The sequence below is a fragment of the Nymphaea colorata genome, chromosome 3 (assembly GCF_008831285.2).
Source record: "Nymphaea colorata isolate Beijing-Zhang1983 chromosome 3, ASM883128v2, whole genome shotgun sequence".
NCBI classification, from domain to species: domain Eukaryota; kingdom Viridiplantae; phylum Streptophyta; class Magnoliopsida; order Nymphaeales; family Nymphaeaceae; genus Nymphaea; species Nymphaea colorata.
Genome location: NC_045140.1, coordinates 18132983 through 18155165, shown reverse-complemented (window position 1 = coordinate 18155165; position 22183 = coordinate 18132983). Strand labels below are relative to the sequence as shown.

The window sequence follows — 22183 nt, the reverse complement described above, 5'->3', positions numbered from 1 at the left end:
GTTTCTTTCTTCATTCTGGATCTTGGCTCCTCGCTTTTTCTGCTGAGCCATGTCTCGGATCCGGACAGGTACCCGAGCAGTTAGCTGGCCCGGTTGAAAAATCCCCACCTACCACAGATGAACAGCAAGGAAATAGGTAAATTTCAGAGAACGTAAGGATTAAGCACCCTTCTTATCTTCATGTCACGTGTAGTGTGTCGCCCCCCTCGATGTGAAGTTGCGTTCATCCTAACATCGAAGAACGTGTTCACTTTCTTGGGGCTTAACTTTTAGATACTTTATGTGGCATGCTTTTGGCAAGAGAATTTTTTTATTTCGTCATCGTCTTCCTTTCCTTTATCCCCTGCAACCCTTCGTTCGTGCCTCCTCGATTCGGGGGACATCTCCTTCCATCTCCAGCGCTCGCTCTCTGCAATTCCTGCCGAGAGCTCGACGCGTAAGACACTCAAAACAGGATTTTGTTAAGAAAACTAAGAAGAATTCTCACCCTAAATCATGAACTCCCTAGTTCGCGCCCGCTCTCGACTCCTCCACCTCCCCACCGCGGCCACCGTCGCTACCCCACTCCTCCGCCAGCTCCGGCGTCTATCTACAGATGACTCGACGACGCTCACGATCGAGACGAGCGTTCCCTTCACGGGCCACAAGATCGAGCCACCCTCGCGATCGGTGGAGACGACGCCGAAGGAGCTCTTTGGCTTCTTCCGAGATATGGCGCTGATGAGAAGGATGGAGATAGCCGCTGATTCGCTCTACAAGGCTAAGCTGATCCGAGGGTTTTGCCATCTGTACGACGGGCAGGAGGCCGTCGCTGTCGGGATGGAGGCGGCGACGACCCGCAGGGACTGCATCATCACGGCCTATCGTGACCACTGCATCTACCTCGCCCGGGGCGGAACGCTCGTCGAGGCGTTCGCCGAACTCATGGGTCGCGTTGCCGGATGCTCGAAAGGGAAGGGCGGATCGATGCACTTCTACAAGAAAGAGAACGGGTTTTTTGGCGGACACGGCATCGTCGGAGCCCAGGTGCCTCTTGGCTGCGGCCTCGCCTTCGCTCAGAAGTACGTAAAAGATGAAGCTGTCTCGTTCGCGCTGTACGGAGACGGGGCGGCGAACCAGGGACAGCTGTTCGAGGCCCTCAACATCTCTGCCCTATGGGACTTGCCCGCGATCCTCGTGTGCGAGAACAACCATTGTAAGAATTTCTCTCAGTTTCCCCTGGTTCCTTCCGTTTTCAGTTTCTTTTTTTCCCAGCATTTGCATTCTGGGTTCTTGAATTGTGTATGATTTGGCGTCAATTAGTTGTTGGTTGATTGTTTTTAACTCTGCGTCTGCTTAACCATTGATAGCGTTGAAGACATACTGCAGGATGTTCTTTTTATGATAATTAAAATGCTGGATTCTAATGGTGGATGAGGCTTTTAAGATTGCTATTTGTTGAATTAATTGTGAATTGCGCTTATTTACTCATTATCCTTCCAGAAAATGGTTTGAACTGTTGTATAAAATTTTAGATCAATTTTGGTCAGCTGTTCATGATGATGGTTAGTTCTGTAACTTGAACTAGGCCTTCCAATTTCCCATCTGACTGGAAGTAGCTAGAATCTTGAAAAGCTCTTTTCTTTAGTTACTTGTATTTGTTCAAGTTCTTAGGGATTAGAGGTTAATTTCGATCATTGTGGGGACACTGATGTCGGGAGACCCTCGATTTGTCTCCTAGGAGTTTGGGGGATTATTTTTTTTTGCGTGATTCAAGTGTTAAGTACTCTGTCTTGTGGAAATATAGGAGAACTACTTAAACTCTGCTTTTGAAGTTGTTCTTATTGTTGATTTTCTTTGGATGCAGATGGGATGGGAACTGCAGAATGGAGGGCAGCAAAAAGTCCAGCTTACTACAAGCGTGGGGACTATGTTCCAGGATTAAAGGTCAACTTGTGGCAATATAAATTTCTGTTTTTTTTTCCTGGCTTTATGGTGTGTTTTATTTAGATAAACTATGTCCCCTTTTTCTGTTAAATGTGGATTGTCTGCATATAAAATCTGACGGATCAAAAAATAGGTTTCATACATGGAATGCACATGCAGTTAAGTGATTGATAACCATTCTATCATTTTTAGTATAATGGCATTGGATCTTCATATATTCTTATTATTAGCAGTTGACCACTTTTCTAGAACTTGCTTGATAAATAATTCAAAATTATCAAACATGTATTCAGTTGGGAGTTGAGATGAACATCTAACTTTGGGAACTTTGCAAAGATGGTTATCTCCTTAAACCTACTGGTTCTTATAATTGTCTTGGAAAATGAATGTCCATAAACATTCTGCTCCCCTTAGGCTTTCAGTTTTCTAGCCTTGAAGGAAATAAATGGCTGCAAACCATCATTTTGTTGCAGATTTTCATATTGGTTCAGTTTCAGATGTTTATCTATGCCTATTTGTAATGGTTGTGTTGAACTTGAGTAATGGTGGAAGTATGAGAAGTATTTTGAACTAATTTGGTTTGATTAACATAGATACCCAACGGACAAGAATTGAGGAACAAAAAACAGGACAGGACTGAGAGAAACATTATCTTGGCCCTATGGTTGACTGGATCTTCTTTTTGAAATACTGTCTTGGTTGTCTAGTTTCTTCACATCTAAAAATCTGAGGGCCCTATGGTTGACTGGATCTTCTTTTCTAAATACTGTTTCTTTGTTATGTAGCTTCTTCACATCTCACCTACATATTCCAATATGAATAGTTAGATTGTTGAGGTTCGGTTATCTATAAAGTTTAAACAAACGAACAGCCTGTTGTCCGTTATTGGATCTAAAAAAATCCATCAGGCTTAAAGTTCATCTCAGCTCTATGATGAATTGAAATGAAAACAATGATCTCTAGGGCACTGATGCTTCAAAAGATGTAAAACTAGGAACTTGTTGAAAATCTTTTGACCAGTGTCTTGACAGCAACTGATTTGTGAATTCAGTCAATTCACTGGGTAATGGTTATTCAATCAGGACAACCTTTTGACTTTTCAAATTCCCTTTACTTTCCCAGCAAGGAAGTGTGTTGTTTTGTTATTCAACATTTTTTTAGTTGGAGAGAGAAAGTAGTGGCAATCTTGAAAATTACAAAAGCCCAGAGTTAGTTTTGTTTGCCAACTTTCAATTTTCTTTTAGTAGCTGCTGAGATAAAAATGCAGTGAGATGCTTGCTTAGGTTCTGGACAGCAGCCTAAATGCCTAGGCTGGGGTACCTTAGGACCTGAAACAAAAGAACATTATTTTTAGCTTTTTTAATCTTTAATACTAAAAAGCTAAGTATGTTCTATCTTCTAGTTTATTGTTTGTGCATGGATTTCAAAACATCCACCCTGATTTTCCTTTTTATTCATCTTTTTTTCTTCATATTTTCTGTCAAATAGGACTCACTTAGCCCCTACTGCTGCCTCATGCCTAGGCTTCTTTGACGATCTGCCTGTTGCTGTGTAGGGCTTTCACTACATAGCTTAGTAGTGAAAAAACCTCATCAACACCTGGACGATCATGGGCCGGAAAGGCTTACTTGTTGCTTATGCAAGACCAATCATCTGAGACGAGAGCCAGAATAAGCTTATGTTAATGCACTAACTTGGAAATTGTAACAGTAGCTGGAGAATGAAAAACAATTGCAAGAAAGTCATATAATTGTCCATTGTTGCTCATATGTTTAGACGCTGAAAAAGTGGAAAAGGAAGAAATGCCTAACTACCTTCCATCTAGCAGTCACATAGGCTCTATGCTGGTCAAAGTACTAAACTTAGGGTTAGAGAGCCAAGAGGGGCTTTTGACTATAAGATGTTGTTCAGTCGATTGTCTACACTAATGTTTTCATAGATCTTTGATATAGAATCACTATCACAAATATCATTCTTGAGATTTCATCGGTGAGGTCTTTTCAGGTACTAGTGTATAAAAGTTTATGTTTGGAACCCAAAAATATAAAAATGATAGAAAGAATTAAGAGCCATGAGTCTTCTACTAATTTTCTTACAAGAACATTCATAAAAATTCAAAGGACTTATGATGAAATGTTTTGTTTCTGAAAAAAGTTCGCAAAAAATCGTGAAAATATTGTAATTATATTTTTGTGATATTTTCCTTTTGGCAATATGCTAAATATATTGATTTTCACATGTTTCTGTAGTTTTCCTTATTTTTTCCATTTATAAAGCCATATTTGTTAAAATGGCAAGATCTGTGACAACAAGAATATATAATATATATCTTATACGTAGCTAGGTTCTAATGACTCCCAAAATTTTAAGAAACTAAGATTTGGTGTATAGATTATTTCAAAAGTGTCTTTCCAGCATATCCCCACTCTTTGTAATATTAAGAAAACAATGGCCTTCCCTAGAATTTGGCCACAACAATATTCATTATTTTAGGTTACATTTGTTATATATCATAGTATTACATGGTCTGAGACAGTAACAAATATAGTATTGCATTGTGTGAGACAGTGACAAATATAGGTGTATTTTGGATGATACAAGATGAAGATTATGTGAAATTCTTTTGTCCTATAGCATGTTTTTGAATGCCTACATATGTATATATATATATTCCTGATAGAATGAGGGATGAGGAGAAGTTGACTAAATGCAGGAAGAATTGTGATGGAGGCAGACATTATAAGAAGGATAAGATTAGAAAATATTCAGATGGTAATGGAGGGTATAGCAAGGCTGATTTTCCAATTAGTGATAAGCTTAAACCCTGTTGTCTACTTTCTTGAGGAGAACAATTAGTGAATTATCTTTTAACTGGCTTTGTATGCTTATGAAAGCTATGTCACCTGGGTGTCAGTGCAGGAAAAAAATTGGTGAGAGTAAGGCGGGGCAATTGTCATCCATGTGATCTGAGGTGATTAAAGAACTTCAGAATGGCAGTAGCCTGTTTTGTAAAAAAGGTTGTGGATAAGCTAAGTAACACATGTTGTTGCATGTTGAAGTTCGCTTAAGCTATAGAACTCAAATTGAAGTCATTGAAGGCAACTCATGATCAAGGATATCTAGCTGGCAATTTATACAAGTTCAAGGTTGGAGGTGTGACAGGTGTCCTGTTTAACTGACGTTGATAATGGTGGTGATGTTGGCTTTGAAGTTGCAAGGTGGATGTACCTTGTTGGATGTTCATGATGATGGGAGTGGAGGGAGCCCTGCTGTGATTATTTATTTATGTGTCTGAATCTTAGTTGATCATCCTTGCAGAAAGCATAGAAGCAGACACTGCTGAAATCATTTGCCTGATCTCTGGTTTTCAGTGTTTTAATGGTGATGATGCTTTTCCATTGACTTAAGCTTTTTTGAGCTTTTTGCCTCCCTTCTTTCAATTATTCAGTCAGTCATCATTTAAGAAAAATGGGAGAAAAAAGCACCTTGAGTAGCTCGTCAGATGTTTAAGGAGCTATCCAGATCTGTGTATTTTTGTGCTTGTATACGTGCAAGAGAGATGTTATGGTTCCTCTTGCATCTTAACTCTTTTGAGGAAAAACTTTTTCTCTCCTTGTTGCTACTGGACGTTTGAGGAAGTGGGATGCCTGTTTTGACAATTTCAGAAAAAAATGGTAAGTTGAGAAAAAAATGGTAAGTTGATAACCTAAACTTGATACTGAATGTAACAAACATATGTCAACTTTTGTTTCTATCAGTGTTTTGCCTAGGCTAAATTAAACTTTAATTGGCCCTGGATATGGGTGGTCTTACTGTTTCTGCAGGGGGACCTAGAGGTAAAAGTTGTATATAAATCAATGAACAAGCTTCAAGTTTTTGGAAGAATTTTGTTCAAAAGAAAGCTCTCACAAAGATGAGACCAAGCTTCTTTGTAAAAATTTGATTCATGCTCAATTGCCAATGCTTTATGTAAATAACTTTTCTACATCCTTCTGGGTAAACTTGACTCAGTGCAAATTTGTAAGGATAAGCCTGACTTAGTGCAGATTTTGAACATTTTGAAAGGTGTTCACATTCTTCTATATATTTTTTGAGTGTAAGCTATGGCATGCAAGAACACAGACTGGCCATGTTTCAGAGATTCCCAAGTAATCTACTGGAGCATACATTACCTTATACGTGCAATGCTGTTTCACGACTTCATCATTGTACTGTGTAAAACTGTATGCTAGGTGACCCATCAAGATGTTTGCTTTTATCAATTGTTTATGACTACTAAGAAATTTCCTCCTTTTGCTGATCAGTTGCGCTCTGTCTTGTGCATTTTGTGCTCTAAAAGTGTCTACTGTAAGGTTGTCTGAAGTACGACTATTGTTAGCAATGTTAGTGTAGTCATCTAAGCATGAACATATGATTTTTCATGAATAAATTTGGCCTGTGACAGCTAAATCCAATGTCTTTTTTGTACTACGCAAGGAGTCTAGTGTTTGATTTAGCAGTTAATTGATTGTTATTTTATGCTCAGCTCATGTGTCGCTTATAGAGCTCATGATTGGAGAGCACATAATGAATGATGGATATGCTTGATCAGTAGGATGGATGATTCTTGATCAGACGCATGGCTTGTTGAAGTTGATACTCTATTTTGCATCCTTCTTGATAGCATTAATTGTTCCTTTGGTTGTCTTGCAACAGGTGGATGGCATGGACGCTCTTGCAGTCAAACAGGCTTGCAGGTTTGCCAAAGAATATGCTTTAAAAAATGGGCCTATAGTGAGTATCTAATCATGCTATTTTAGTGTATTTCTGTGAAAATTCATTCTCAATTATCCATTATAGTTTATTGTGATATTTAGAGTGCTAGCTCACCATTTTCCTGAGGTAGGTTGTAGATTCTTAACCTCATTTTCCAGTTTATTTGGGCATCTACTGTTGTGGTTTGGTCACATTCTGCGCCTAGATGTTTAAGTCTGATGGAGTAAAATGTTCAAGGTCTTTTTTCCCTATCAAAATAAAAAAAGAAAAGAAAAAAAGGAAAATGCATGTCACATGTAGATTATTCCCACCGTTCCACATGGATCACTAACCATTGGCAATTAGAGTTTTTCTTTTGGTTGGCAAGAAATGCTTGCTTGTTGCTTGTTGATTTTACTATAACGAGTATAATCTTTTGCCATTTATCTATCTTGTCTTATTTGGTTGTGGCTCGTATCCACATGCGGAGCTTGAACTGGCCTTTTGGGTAAATGAGCTAACTGGGCCAGTTCAGCTGATTTGCCATGTTTTCTCCTCTTTTTATACACAATCCACTCTCATCCTTTCTTCTTCTTCTTTTTCCTTGCCTCTTCTTTTTATTCTTGCTCTGCAGAAACCTGTGGTAACCATCTTGCCTTCACCATTGGTTGCCTATGTGTGCCTGTGGTGCAGTTGTGCTGTCTCTCTGAGAGATAGAGAGAGCTTACTTGTGTTTTAAGACACAGCTAATTCTTGTCTAACATGGAAAATTTTCAGATACTGGAAATGGATACTTACAGGTATCATGGACACTCCATGTCAGATCCTGGAAGCACATATCGAACACGTGACGAAATATCAGGCGTGAGACAGGTGACTCATAAATTTGGCGCAAATTAATTGGTGAAATGAGCATGGCTTGGTTTCCACACGTTTTAATGCTATGACATTTGTAATGGTAGGAGCGTGATCCAATTGAACGTGTCAGAAAGCTAATATTGGCGCATGATATTGCAAGCGCAACTGAGCTCAAGGTTTGTCACATTTGTCTTTGACAATGCATGTATATGGTCCAAAGTTTCAAATGCAAATGTGCCGTAATGAACTCACCACAACAAGTTCCTTCTCATAGGCATTCTCATGCATATTTTTTTCTCCTTTAGCATCATGGAAAGCTCATTTATGTGTTGCAGGACATTGAGAAGGAGGTAAGGAAAGAAGTTGATGATGCCATCGCAGAAGCCAAGGTAATCAATTCACGGTTTGAGGCTTCATCAACCATCCTTGTATCAGGAGTACCATCTCTCTGTTGTAACTCTTGTTTAGTTGCTTATGTAACTGCGTGCTGTCCTACATTTGACAGGAGAGTCCGATGCCTGATCCTTCTGCACTCTTTGAACATGTCTATGCAAAGGGACTTGGAGCTCAGGTGACTTTAAATCCTGTTTTCCCCACCTTCTCTTGGATAGTTTATTGTCTTTGCTAACTAGAATCAGTAAACTGCAGTCATACGGAGTTGATAGGCATGAGGTGAGGGCTGTTCTGCCGTGATTGGAGCTCTCGTGTTTTTCCATCTGATTCACAAGTGAAATAATAAAGGTGCTGAAGCTATTGAGCTTGCTATTTAACTGTAATCCAACCTTGTACAAAATAACAGCATTGGTTCTTCAGAGCCTTTCTGTTTCTTAATTCACTGAAAAATTTTGCTGCGAATTCTTATGCATTGTATTCTTCTCTTTTCTCCATTTAAGAAATGGAGCTTCAGCTTTCGTCTTTGCATGTATTAATCATTTGCTATGTTGTATGTGGCTAACTATAGGCCTTGAAGTTGATGTGAGGAGTAGGGTTGCAAACGGGTCAGATTTGGGGCAGGTAAATACAATAGAGGCCGAATTTTATGCTATAAAATAGAAGACGAGCAAAATTCTTAGGGAACATTTGGTCCCATTTGCAGCGCCGTGGGTGGAGGTTTTCAATTTCACCTGGTAGTCGGGATGTCTGGAAGGGGGCATTCATAAGTTGCCGTTCTTGACTGTCTTAATATGAAAAATCGAGTCTTACTACTATCTTATATGCCTCACCAAACTAGTTTTGACGACGAAAGTCTTGGTTTCCTCATAAATTGTCCAAGATGGGTACTAAGATGACACTCCTTGTTATCTTTTACATTATCTGGATTTAAGTTGTGGATTAGTCTTCTATTAATCTTTTGCATTCTGTGGTTTATAAGTCGATGGGGTTCATTGTGTTGCCGAGGACTTTGTAGACCAACTAGGGTTGAATTGAATCCTTACAAATCCGGTCTGGATCTAACCGGTGCTGATAACTCTGCTTGGCTCTACCACACGCTCACGTGAAGGTCGGACGTGTGAAGTATTAAAAATCTATATAACTAATGTCTGGTGCCAAACTTTGTGATTGGTGTATCATACGTAGCTGTACTGAGCTGTCGCACATGGTAGTGGTGAGAGCTAAGCCTTATTATTGATTCTTAGTGGTGCTCTTGTACAAAGAAGTTCCGATATTATATAGTTAGTTCTTGCACTTCAAATGAAACTTTTGACTCTATTAATTGCTATTATATACACACACACATATTATATATATATATATATATATCCTGGGACCTCACCCACTCTTTTCAAGGGAAAACGTGATTATTATTGGCAGTTGGACTAGTTGTTAAATTCTTGCTGCAAGGTGGAGCTGCTTTTTCAAGAAATCAGTTTTGAGTAAAAGTACTTGAATTAGATGTTGGCAAAATTTGAAACTGTACTGGTTTTAAAGTTTTTTGTCAAGTCATGTGTGCTGATTGAGCTTCGGGCTTGTGATATTGGTCTAAATGCTGAAACGGGTGATGCTGGCGTGGATCTGGATCATTCTTTACTCGTACTTTTCTCTATTTTTTTTTTCTTGATAAAAAAACATGTCCAGTATATTGACTTCAGGGGGCCTGCTACATGGTGGCGTGCCACTCTGTGCCAACTCTTAATGGGCAACTGTTTGTGGTGGAAGTGTAAGCTGACTTCTCGCGCAAGCTTTTGCCTGTAAGAACCAGAGTTATTCATAAAATAATGCATCAGTATTGGGGTACCCCTCAACTTGGTCTGCATGGGTTTAGCCTCCATTAATGGCGAGCTTTACGGAGTCGTCCTTAAATGTTCTGGGGTTTCTCATGCACCATTTTCTCATTGATGATCATCACATGGCATTGCCATTGTCTTTTATAGGACGGCATGGGGAGGGAACATGGCGCTACTGGTTTGATGATCTTCACATGTTTTACTGCCATGGTTTTTTCTAGACAACCATGTGGACCAAAGTCACTAAACTAATCACACCACTAAACTTGAAGCACCCATGTTGTTCTTGAACTCCCAAAAACCGTCAAATAAAATCGAATTGAGAACTGAAGAGCCATTTTTCTGTGGTAATTAGCAATAAATATGGCGTTATGGCCTCTCCTGCAAGGAGTTTCCTTGCCTTTTTTAGTCTTTCACTAGGTGGGAGAGTTAATGAGTGAGTAAATAATGGACGCCAAAGCGCCAGCATTAAGTTGCAAAATAGATTGCCGTGTAAATGTCAGTGGACAGTTATGGGCTCTAATAATGAACTTTGATACCCTGTGAACCTCCCAACTCGAAAGCCATCGAGTCGTCGACAAAGTTTTCTGGCCTTCATGTCGGCCGGCTTCTGGTTGGTAAAACCTTTGAACTTTCCCCATTTTGTCAACCATAGTGGTTTTCACATGTTGTCTTGTCAACTGAGTGAAGGACATATAGTACCATTTTGTGAACACCATATTTTACCCACTGCTCCTAAAAGAGCAAAACCAATGGAAACAGAACTCCAATTACCTGATTACTCTACGAACAGAAGATAGCAGAAACCGCATTATAGTAATCAGGTCACATTTTAAAATTCAGCAGTGATAACTGGTGTCACAGACATGGCGAGCACCATTATACCAGCGCCTCTGCACCTTCCCTCCTGTGACAGCAAGGTATCCGAGGTGCCATTTAGTGATCTAACAGCTCAAGTGTCCTCTCAGACCAAGATGATGTGCGTTCCCACTTCATTCCACGATTTTGAAATTCAAAAGATCCGAAAGGAGAGAGAGAGAGAGAGAGAGAGAGAGAGAGAGAGAGAGAGGTGCCACTTGCGGAGGAAAAAAACAGAGCACAGCATAAAGAAAACATTAAAAAAAAAAGAGGCAGTAGGTAGCAGAACGACACCCCGATTCTTATTTGTCCAGCTATCAAATCGACAATTCTCTTACTGTATACAGACGTCCCCACTAGTGGATCATCCCAGCAAATGATCCCCCTCCCCAACGCACACATCCTCCCCAACCACCGCCACCATCACCACCGACCAGAAACGGTGGAAGAAGGTAGTTCCTCCTCTCTTCCTGCACCCACACCCATTATACATGCCCGTGCCACCACCAATTAAGTCTTACAGATTTCTTACATAAACGAATCAAATTAGAAAAGAAAGGAGCTACTGCACTACAATTAATACAAACAAATAGAGACGAAGAAAAAGAGGGAATTCGGAAAGGTAAAAAGAAAAAGCGATCTTCCCTTCTGTACAGCAATCTCTTTTCTCCCCAAAGAATCAACCAATTAATCAACGAACAGGTCTCATCCTCCAACAGACGAAATCACAGGAACACCTCAATCTTGCCCTCGTTGCGAACCGCCCACAAATTCTAAAACCATTTCCATCTCTGATTTGCTCACCTTCATTCATTCCACCGCCGAAATCCCCCTCTCTGCCATCGCCCTCCAGCCACCCAGATAGAGATCATACGGGCTCCACAAGGTATCTAACGGGCACGGCGCCCCGGCGTCAAGCCTAGTCCAAGGTTTCCCCTTCCCGCTCCAATGCAGAAGGCTGACGGGCCCTGGATGCAACCCTCTGCAACTCCCCACTACGTTGTCGCCCCCCAGGCCGTGCTGGTTCCACCGGTGGTCGAGCGCCTCCACTTCGCCGGCAAACACCAATAGGAATGGCGGCAACGACCCGAGCTCATAAATCCTTCTCTCCTTCTGCACCTCCATCCACTCCTCGATCCTCTCCCTGTACCTTCCAGTTCTCCATGCCCCGAGCTCCATCACCATCACGCCGGTGTTGAAATAGCAAGGCTTCTGGCTCCGGCCGGCGAACATATCGGCTGTCGCTTGGTCTCCCCAGAAATTAGCGGTGAAATACTTTGTAAAGTTCGCGTGGCAGTATTCTGGAGCCGCCACAGGCTTCCCGGCGGTCGCCGACTCCCAGAGTTTCGCGATGTCATCGACGATCACGAGATCCGAGTCCAGGTAGACAACGCGGCGGACGCAAGGCGGGAGGAGGTCGGCGAGGTAGGTCCGGGCATAGTTCAGAGGTTGCTCGAGCGCAGCCCTGACAGAGGCGGAGATGAGGGAGCGAACGCGCCTCTCCTGCTGGAAGCGGTAAAGCTCGAAGCGCAGCGAGGGGAAAGCAGACCGCACGACAGATCTCAGGCGATCGCCGTCTCCGGAGAAGACAAAGTGGAAATAAACGCTCTCCGGGCAGGAGGCGTGCTTCAGGACGGAGTGGACGGCGGCGATCGACCCGCGGAGATACTCCTCATCCAGCGTCATCGCGATGTGGACGAGCGAAGGATCACAGGCGGACGGCCTCCGGAAGGCTTCCGTGGCAAGGCAATCTTCCCCATTCCGGTACTCCGGCGCCTCTGCATACCCCGGGTAAATGCTGTCAGGGAACGACCGAATTGATTCCGTCAGCGGCGAAGCGCAGAGCGCGAGAATCAGCAGAATCAAGAGAGACGGCGAACTAGACATCCCTTTCCTTTTCTTCTCCCCCTTTCTCTTTCTGCTTTCTCCGGGAATGCCGTTCTATAAGGCCGACGGAAAACCGGAATGGGTCAAGAAACGCGGCTTCATCCACGCGGTTTTCCGTCAGCCTCGCGAGAGACAGGGGAAAGGAAGAGGAGCGGCAGTTATATACCGGGAGGACAGCGCGTCAGGGCAATATCGTAATTGCTCAGGTCTTGGGAATTCTGCCAATGGGTTCGAGACAGCTGGACCCCGGGCATCCAGCTGTGCTCGATGGCGACGGCAGCTGTGGACCCCTCCGGACGTCTCGGCACGTGCTCGTTGCTTGCCACCGAGTTAAAGATGCCTCCCCTCCCCTGATTCCGGCCCCGACCCCGCCGGAATATTCCTCCTTTCTCCCGGATACCTCCACCGGAATTCCAGTTTCAGTACGCCGGAGATGCCTGATACGGCAACTGAATCTGACCCAATAGTTTCCAGAAACAACTCATTCATGGATCAGATCAGATCAGATCAGATCAGATCCTTTTTCGTTTTGTACAATTTGGGTTGAAAAACTTTCTCACTTGCTCATGTCGTGGCATAAAATTCTCTCGCTCCTACTTTACTTTCTCGTCGTGCCCTACAACTCACATCAGCTGAGTTGTTGGTTCGAGTTCTACATTCACTTGAGCCACTTGCCTCTGACCATCTTTAGTAATCAACTGATGATCCAATGAGAGCCTACTGAGCCCATTTGTCGTGGAATCTTAGACTCGTTTGAGCAACAAAAGATAAGATTCAACAGATTTTCCGGCGCTTAGTGCTAATATTGACCATTTTCTCGGTAAGCATAACCATAATTAGCAAAATGCAGAACAGAAAAAATCATAAACCTTTAAGCAATGAAAAGCGTGTACATTTAATCGAGCAAGGACATAAACTAAGATTGGAATAAACCAAGATTACTGTCATTTAATCCAAAATTAATCGACTTTATTTATAAAAGAAGTTGTTAAGACCAGAATTTTTGATGTTGTAAAAGTTCTTTCTGATGTTAAACGCATTGTTGGAAAAAGTAAATAATCAAATGAATATATTTAAGACTCATTAGTCATGTTTTTCTCTTGAATCTCAATGCAGAATTCTGGAAGAGAAAAGCTCTCCACGTTTTATTGTCTTCTCATCACTGAGAATGTGACGGATCTTTTCAAGAGAAAATTAGAAACAGGCTCCGATGGAAATTAAATGAGGAAGTTCATAATGGGTATCAATATCGTACATCTCATTCAAGAGAATATTCCCGGTGCAATAAGCCTATAATTTTTTTTTTCCTTTTGGTCTTTAGAAAATGTAAAATGTTTAAATTTATGTAAAAAAAAAACTCGAAAAAAAAAAATAGTGAAGCTAAATGCTGAACATGATGAGCACGCTGTGTTGAAAAAGGACACTTCTTTACACGATTATATTAAAACAATGCAAATTATATTTACACGATTACAGATGCAAGAAAGAAGAAGTCAACAAAATGAGTCCGCTTGTGTTAAAACTTCCAAAGCACGACGCAGAACAGCTTGAGCAGGTAAGTGATTAAGATGGATTAGCTACAATTAAAAAATTAAATATTATTGTCGTAAAATACAATCGATGACGATGAGTTCTTCGAGTCATGCTCACAAGTTTTAAAATTTTTTCTGATTCTTTTGCAAGTTTAATTTCATTCTTGTCTTAATAAAAGAAAAAATCTTCTTGCATGCCATATTAATGGTCTTCAATGCTACTTAATAGTTTAAGATACAGCACGAAGTTTAATATATGTGTTCCACATATTCCATATGTGCTATAATTTTTGAACTTTTTCAGAAAAACTAAAAGTTTAAATCCATTGCAAGATCTTGGGAAGCTGAAACAAACTTTCAGGAATGAAAAGTAACTTTTGAAAATATGTGCACTTAAATATAAAAACTTCAATTGCCGGGCACTTTCCATTGGAACTTCAATTGATGGTTTATACAGTAATGCCCATGCATTCAATTATTTTTATAAAAAAGGAATGAGAACGATATTTTAATTTTAAAAATATACTTTCCACACGACATCTTAAACTATCAATCACATTGGTTCAGAATTAGAAAATAGTATTTTACACTGACGTAATGCACATATTTCTTGAAATCTAAGGTCAATCATATGAGAGAACAATTAAACCATAATCTTCTGCAATATTATGAGCGCTCGAAAGCCCTTGTCTTCAACACTTTTTGTATCGAAGAATACCATTGAGGGAAATGTTGATCGCTATTCTCTCATATATATATATATATCAGTCAAAATGGACACAAACAGAGGCAGAACTAGAAATTTTTCACGAGGAAGGCCGAATTAAAGTTTCTAAATTTTGACACGGGTCAAAATATCACTTTTCAAAATTTCTAAAATTTACGTGTAAATCCATTTGATCATCAGCCGAGGCACCAAATGCTCAATACCCGTTTTCTCAAATAATTTAGATCAAAACTTTGCTTATTTGAAATCTATCTTAGTTTTAGATATTATATTTCTACCATATACATAACATAACATTTTACACCAACTGGATTACTAAATGAACTAATTTACTAAATCAACTACGTTGTCGTCTCAATTCAAATTGTCTTTTAAAAGGATTTCCTTAAAGAATGTGGTCACTTGCTTGTGCTTGCGTGTGTGTGTTGTTCATATATATATCTCAAAACTTTATTGCTGAACAACAACAATGTAGAGACAAATGTGGTGACTTGATATTGTTACCACGAACGCTGATCCACACAATCTTTTACCACAAACATTACATTACAATGAGCCTCTCAACTCTAAGAAAAGCAGTTATTGCACTGCACGGGCTAATCCTCAAGTGGGTTCACTAATTTATGTCATGTAACGCTGACAATGGCTGCTCCAAATTAACTCCTCTTGTCATCCAATAAATATACCACAACTCTCACTCTGCAACCCCGGCTCAGATTAAGAGACTCGAGATTTATGAACTTCGGAGAAAAAAAATACAGGGCCCACCTCTTGAAAGAGAAGCAAATTTAGACTTTTATATTTGTGAAGGACAAAAAGTAAATGCTTTTCCCAGAACTAAGACAGTTCTGGAATAAGTGCCAACACGAAGCCATACGCCAGAGCGAGCATCTTTTCTCCGCCCCTCGATGGACTCTTCTACATTGTTGGGGCCGGCACGAGGGGAAAGAGATGCCGACTGCTGCCAAGTGAGAAATGAATCTCCAAGCGAAATCAAAGCTTTATTTTTCCTGCTGTGCTACCTGGCTGCGTAGCACTGTTGTCTGTTGGCTTTTCCTTTCCAACAAACACCAGCCAAGGTCAGATCCCCATCCATGACGCAGTCAATTCGATCAAACTGCTGCGAGCAGAAAGGGGAAGGCTAGCTTCCGGTTCAAGCAACTCAGGCGGCACCTACATTTCAGCAGTAACTAATGATCATCTACTTATTGATGATGTGAAAGCTGGCAACTTTTGAGCGGAGGCGGTGCATGCGAAATTGACCGGTTCCCCAGAGCAACTAACCACCACCCGAAGAAAGAAAGAAAGAATGGAGAAAGCGATGGTGGCAAATCGGACAAGACGCTGATGCGTGCTGAGATCGGAAACCTTCCACCCTCCAACTTCTTCAGACCTTTTCAATTCAATAAAGATGATGTAATTTTCGTTGCAAAGAAGCTTCTTAATTTGCGACCGACACTATGCACCTCTCATGATATCATCACACGTTTTTAATTGAATATCTGCATTTGGTTGGTGAAGAAGATTCTCCTTGGGGATTACAGGCAAACAAGCCAGCTTCGATGGATGTTCTTCCATGACATAACTTGAAATCGGATTAAGATAATAGGAAAAAATAAAACTTTGGTCATAATTGTTCTACGATTTATAGTTTACTTGCCGGTCATTTTCATATACGTAATTGAGAGTACAAGTTTGGTCATCGTCTTCATATGCTATATTCTTTTCGAATACAAAGTACAAACACACTCGCGACTGTGCCTTCATGCATGCGCGTGCACACACACACACAAACACTTGTTTTAGCGTTTTATGGTGCGCCAGATTGAACTATGTTAATAAAAAGTTTGGTGGTTTACTAAGTGGATCAGTGGCTTAACTGCAAGATCCAGATCCAAGACCGGCAATATGTGAGACGTAATCCATTCAGATCCAGTATCCTATCTGGAATTGACCCAACAGATTGAATCTTGGGTAAGTGGTAAGCTAGTGAGGTTGCCTAAAATAATAAGTTGTGCATAACTAATGCTTGTTATTTTAATGAAATCATCCTAATGATAGGCCCGAATTGGTTGGGGAGGTGGTTGTCAAGCTACCTAATTTACCAACTAGACCCGATCCGAACGATTCCGGAACAAAATAAGCATAACATCAAACCGTTATACCTACGCCCTCTGGTGGTGGTCTTCCAACAACTGACTGAATATGGTTTACTGGTGTTGCTCCAGGACTTGTCTAGCTTGATCCAGCAGAAAGCTACGGTGGATCTAAATTTGGTTCGTGGTCTCTCACCGTTGGGAGTCCAACTTTAAGCCTATGAGAGTCAACTAAAATTAGATGGATCAGATGTATCTGACGTCAAATCCATTTAGTCAGGCCCAGTAACACATCTGGATCCAACTACTAATAAATAGGATCAGTATTCATATAAGAGTTTTCGTAACTGAATCTGAATATGATTCCATTTACATACTAAGCTAAAATGTCAAGAAGCATGCCTTAGTAAAGCACATGCCTCCAAGAAGAAGATTCATCTCCTTAATGGAGAAATTTTTACATGAAAATTTCACATTTTTTACTGACTTTCTGCCTTTTGGGCTGTGAATTGGAGCAACATGCTATGTTTTATGTGTCACAGAGATATAAGAGAGAGAGGGAGGGAAAAGAAGAAGAAGAGAGAATTTAGCAAGACAATAATGGAAGGGCAGTTCCTATTACCATCATTAAACGTTTGTTTATCTTAAAAAAAAAGTATATGACTATATGATTGTAGTTGGTTTGGTCTGATTAAAATAATCCCATGTTCGCAACGGATGTCTTTCTTTAATTCCATCTATATTTCTCCCACTCCGAGAGATCCATATCCACACTAGCGTAGGTTGCAGCCTTTGGTTGAGCGATCACCTACTTCTGGTTGCCCGCCTGCCTGCTTCGCCGGTAAAGTCATTGCCCTTCCTTCCGCCGCCGCTGAGTTCAGCCTCAAACGTGCTTTCCAAATCCAAGTCCACCTGATCCAAACTCGACTGACCAAAATTTTCTTGCCTGCTCTTTCTCTATGTTCAAATCCTCATTAATCGATAAGAAATCGAATTTTGGGATTCATTTCCTAGATCTATACGCGTACGATTACAGGATCGATCCAAAATTCAAACTGAGCTTGCCTTTGCATTTCCAGACGGGTCAAACTAAAATTAAATCTGGGTTCGAACTCTGGTCCCCACCACAAGGGAAAAAGTTGGGGCACGGAAAGCAAGAGAGAATATTTATCAATGATGATTCATCAGGGTGGCAGTTCGTCCCTCTTTCTTTGGCCCATGCGTGGTCTCCAATAAAAGTAGACAAGTGGACAGCGGGGGCTGTTTGACAGAGGACACGTAAACGTGCATTGCGATGAGGAGCGAGTCAAATTGGAAGAAGTTATCAAAACTCGGTGAACAAAGGGTGCTGGAGCCCGTTTGAATGCTTGGGAGATAACGTCCTGAATAAGACGTCCGAGACTTTTGGTCTCGCCCTTTCTGTCGCACCCACAAGTGTGAGAGAGAGACTGAGACAACCTCTTTTTTTCATTGGTATTGTTTGACAAGAATAACATACCGTCACAACGTCAACAATTTGAAAACTGAACATTCTCGTAGGATATGTTTGAGTGACACCTTTAACCCGACTCCTTTTCATGTTTTTTTTTTTTTATAGAAAATTACCATTTTGGTCTTGTCACTCAAACACATAAAAGTAGGGTTTATTAACTGGTTGTAAAATTTTTGAAATCATCATCCAAAGGCAATCGTAGAGTTTGTTTTGTCAAATAAGTTTTGGAACAACTCTGTGTAAATGGTGGCAGTGCGACAGTATTGTAGTTAATATGTGTATCAAGGACATATCATTCTAAGTCTTGAAGAAAGGGAGAACCGCTTCTTCCTCTTCTTAGTTGAAGAAAGAAAGTTTTTAAGTTTTCGATAGGAAAAAAAGTTGCTGTCAATCAAACACAGCTTCGAGAGCATTTTTAATAATGCAAAGCATGCAATAAACTAGTCGTTGATCCAAAAATGTTGTTTTTTTGGTTCTCTATTATTTTAATGTAACAATAAGATCATTATACAAACCTTTTTTTGGGGGGTTTGGATTGCTTGTCCCACTTGAACTAATCACTGGAGACTTTGAACATGTCCTTTCGTCTGGGCCCCTTGTTTGGACTGACGTTCCCAAGAACGATTCCCATGGAAGTATAATTCGCAAGAACAACTCTTGGCTTCTTGCGAGAATCCGAGTGACCGTCGGTCACTCCAAAACCGGGGAAAAGTATAGGGAAACGAGTCCACTCTGTCTCGAACGACGTTTCCTCGAGTCCGCAGTGATGTGAGGAAGTACAAGACTGTTGAGAATCATTTTCTCGTGGATGGGAAAATGGTTCTCACGAGGAGCCAAGCACGCCTTCCCACATTCATAAAAGTCCGAATTAAGTAAATCCATCTTATCTTCTTTCAAAGACCATTTAAGAACTTCGTTCCAACGTATGGTTTGCACTAAGAAGGATAGAAATCCAGAAAAGAAAGAAAAAAAGAAAGAAAAGTCGAAGTTGGATGAGTCATAAATAATTGAATATGCATCACATCCCTCAATGCAGCAGCGACTTGTTTTTCTTGACCTTATTTTAATGGATTTTCTATGGCCCCGAGGTTTAAAGAAGGCGAGTTGCAGGCAACGTCTTGGAAGGGATAATCAAGATGTACGGTTAGTCCATACGACCAGAAACAGTAATTATCTCTGTACTGATACGATTTCACATGGCTCTCTGCTCGTCTGCAGAGCCGCTGATGGCGGGGCCCCAGCTGCCACTCGCCGGCCATAATGGAGTGATCAAATCTCGTCCACGAGCATGGTCCGGCAGCGGCCATGTTCATGGAGTGTGGAGCACCCGGCCCAGTCTGCAGAATACGCAAACTGGGGCTGTGAGCCTGGCTCGGCCGCTGAAACCGGCACACATCAATGCACCTCCAGGCCAGGACTGGCTCCTCAAGAGCTGGGCAGCAGCAGGCTGAGCGCCTGAGCCTGATAATGAATATTGGCAGACTCAGGCCTTCCAGGGGCCCTACTGGTTGTCAGGCCGAGACGGGGAATCCATGGCCTGACTGGCATCGCCTCTCTTCAAGAAAAAGAAAAAGCAACAGGGGAAAGAGAGAAGAAAAGGAACCGTAGAGGCATGGTTGGCAAGTCTTGTGGAATTTAAATGACTTAGATGGGCAAGCTTCCAGATCCAGAAACATAGGCCAGGGCATTCATGGTAGGGATGTCAGTCGATCAGATTGGGACCGGACCATTCAAGTAACTAGATATTACTCAACTGGACCCTAAGTCAGATTCTGATTCAACTATGCAAAAATACATAACAGGCCAGGGTTTTTACATGTAATGCCTATTTTAGTGTATGTTAGGAATCTGTTGCCGCCGGCCAGATTTTGCAAGAGAATCCCACACGAAATCTGAATTCAGTATATCACCAATCAAATCCAACAAGATGAATTCATGCTCGGGTATTAAACAAATATCAGCCCATACCCCTAATCTTAACATCCCTACTTGCTTTGGAGCGACTTCAAAGGGCATAGTGTGGCTGGTCAGGTTGGCGGACCGGTTAAAGGTTGATCATCAGTTTGATTCCATGAGTGTTGCCCCTTTGAACTTTGGACTACAAGTGGTGGATGCCCGACATTCTAGTTGATAAGTGTTCTGCTCCCAACCTTGAAGCAGCCATTAGACTCCAGGGATAGGAAGATGAACTTTGGCTTCCCTCCACTTGCTCTCGACCAGACCGAATAGCTAGATTTTTAATCCCACCAGATTGGATTTATGCTTAGGAAATGCATCTTGGGTTGAGCTTAGTTTAGACATTAAAAGCTCATCCAATGTTAATAAAGGTTGGCTGTTCCCAGATTTTATAAACTTTCACTGCTGCTCTATGCGAACTAGGTCAGTAGTTAGGATCGAAATTAATAGTAATGCCCATGATTTGGTTTCCTAAAGTCGTATCCAAATCAACTTCCAAATAGAAGGCTGTTTATTTTTTCCCCTCAAGATTCAAAAGACTTGATGAGCTTCGTCAGTATATCATTATATTGGCTCTGCCTATAGGAGACCCACTTGGCAGCTTGTGCCCAAACCAGTGCACATGTGCTGCTTACCACATGGTCCAGGTCAGAAAGTGCTAACTTAGGTAGCTCAAGAATGAGCCAGAGTAGGGTTTAAACTTTAAATCCAGATCCAGTTCACGTATCTTGGACATAAGAGTCCAAAGTCCAAATCGAGGTCTGATTACGAAACTGTCAAAAAATTCAGATTCGGACTCAGATCCTTTCATATGATTTTATTACAGAACCGGGCCAACCCATATCCAGCCCCATTTGAGTTCTTACAAAACTGGACCCGGATCAGAGGCAGCAAGGCTCCAATTTGGGCAAAAGTCAGAGGGATCGACAACCAAGCCATGTGAAGCTACAGCTGGTCTGTTGTTCATAACCTTTGGTCCCTGAGACAGAGTTCAATAATGGGCACCTCCGAAGAAATATCTTTCACGTATCTTGGACATTGTTTATGCGCAAATAATTAGCTATTTGTGTATGAGATAACAACTAGCAACTATGTTCTTCAGGTGTACAGCGATGTACTGCGAACTTCATTAATGTACCATAAAGCTTCAAAATGATGTTTCAAAACAACCACATATGATTTGTCATGTAGAATTTATATAAGTGGATCGTGCAAACCCCAGCTTTTAGTTTTAGGTATATTAAGTGAAAACGGCATGAAGTTTGGGGGAGGAAGGGCCCAAGCAGTTGCTCCCAAAGTTGTATATAGATAAGCAAGCCTTACAATGAGCTACACCTTTTGATGAGCTGTTCCCAACGTTCGCCTTTTCAGAGGAAATGAATGGAGGATGTGGGCATAATTTGTCCTTCTAAGTTGCAAAGTTTTTGTCATTTTTGGTTGTATTTTATCCGAATGGAATCCAGATTTTGAACAATCTGAAACCCTAGGATGGGGTGGCAAACAAGCACGCGCACTGTGTGTGCGTGGGCATGTTCCCCATGGTGTATGCACCTATATTATGTATTTTCTTTCTTAATTTGCATGAGTTTTTGCGTTCAAAGTAGAAAACTGACCTTTGTATTTAATTTTGCATGTTCTATTATGTCACATGGGTACTTTAATAAGATCCATATACCTGCACCCAAAGTAGGTATTTGAACACATTTGGACACTTTTTTATATCAAAACTGATTCAAACTACTTAATTTTGCTTGATTTAATTTTTTTCCAACTTAGTTTCATTCTGTTTTTAAAACGAGTGTTCATTAACATGCAATGTTTTTACTTGTGACTTGTTTATTTGAATGTTGTTTTCTTTTTTTATTTCCATGCTTGTATCTCCATATTGGTAC

General features: G+C 41.0%; 2 protein-coding genes across 2 annotated transcripts; one reads left to right on the top strand and one right to left on the bottom strand.

The window, feature by feature from the left end:
- Positions 1-315: 315 nt before the first annotated feature.
- LOC116251159 (pyruvate dehydrogenase E1 component subunit alpha-1, mitochondrial-like) lies at positions 316-8447 on the top strand. The gene is made up of 8 exons (XM_031625263.2): positions 316-1195; positions 1847-1926; positions 6622-6699; positions 7438-7533; positions 7623-7694; positions 7854-7907; positions 8024-8089; positions 8167-8447. The coding sequence occupies exons 1-8, from the start codon at positions 496-498 to the stop codon at positions 8209-8211; spliced, it is 1191 nt and encodes a 396-aa protein (XP_031481123.1). The 5' UTR covers positions 316-495; the 3' UTR covers positions 8212-8447.
- A 2434-nt stretch (positions 8448-10881) lies between these two features.
- On the bottom strand, positions 10882-12616 carry LOC116251469 (probable galacturonosyltransferase-like 6). Its single transcript, XM_031625759.2, has one exon. It carries the CDS (start codon positions 12486-12488, stop codon positions 11412-11414), a length of 1077 nt encoding a protein of 358 aa, XP_031481619.1. The 5' UTR covers positions 12489-12616; the 3' UTR covers positions 10882-11411.
- Between the last annotated feature and the right edge of the window lie 9567 nt (positions 12617-22183).

Excerpts from the sequence above, each read along its gene's own strand:
- LOC116251159 (XM_031625263.2), top strand. The coding sequence starts at position 496 with ATGAACTCCCTAGTTCGCGCCCGCTCTCGACTCCTCCACCTCCCCACC. Across the intron at positions 7,695-7,853 it reads CAAGCGCAACTGAGCTCAAG|GACATTGAGAAGGAGGTAAG; the intron begins GTTTGTCACATT and ends TATGTGTTGCAG. Across the intron at positions 8,090-8,166 it reads CAAAGGGACTTGGAGCTCAG|TCATACGGAGTTGATAGGCA; the intron begins GTGACTTTAAAT and ends AGTAAACTGCAG.
- LOC116251469 (XM_031625759.2), bottom strand. The coding sequence starts at position 12,488 with ATGTCTAGTTCGCCGTCTCTCTTGATTCTGCTGATTCTCGCGCTCTGC.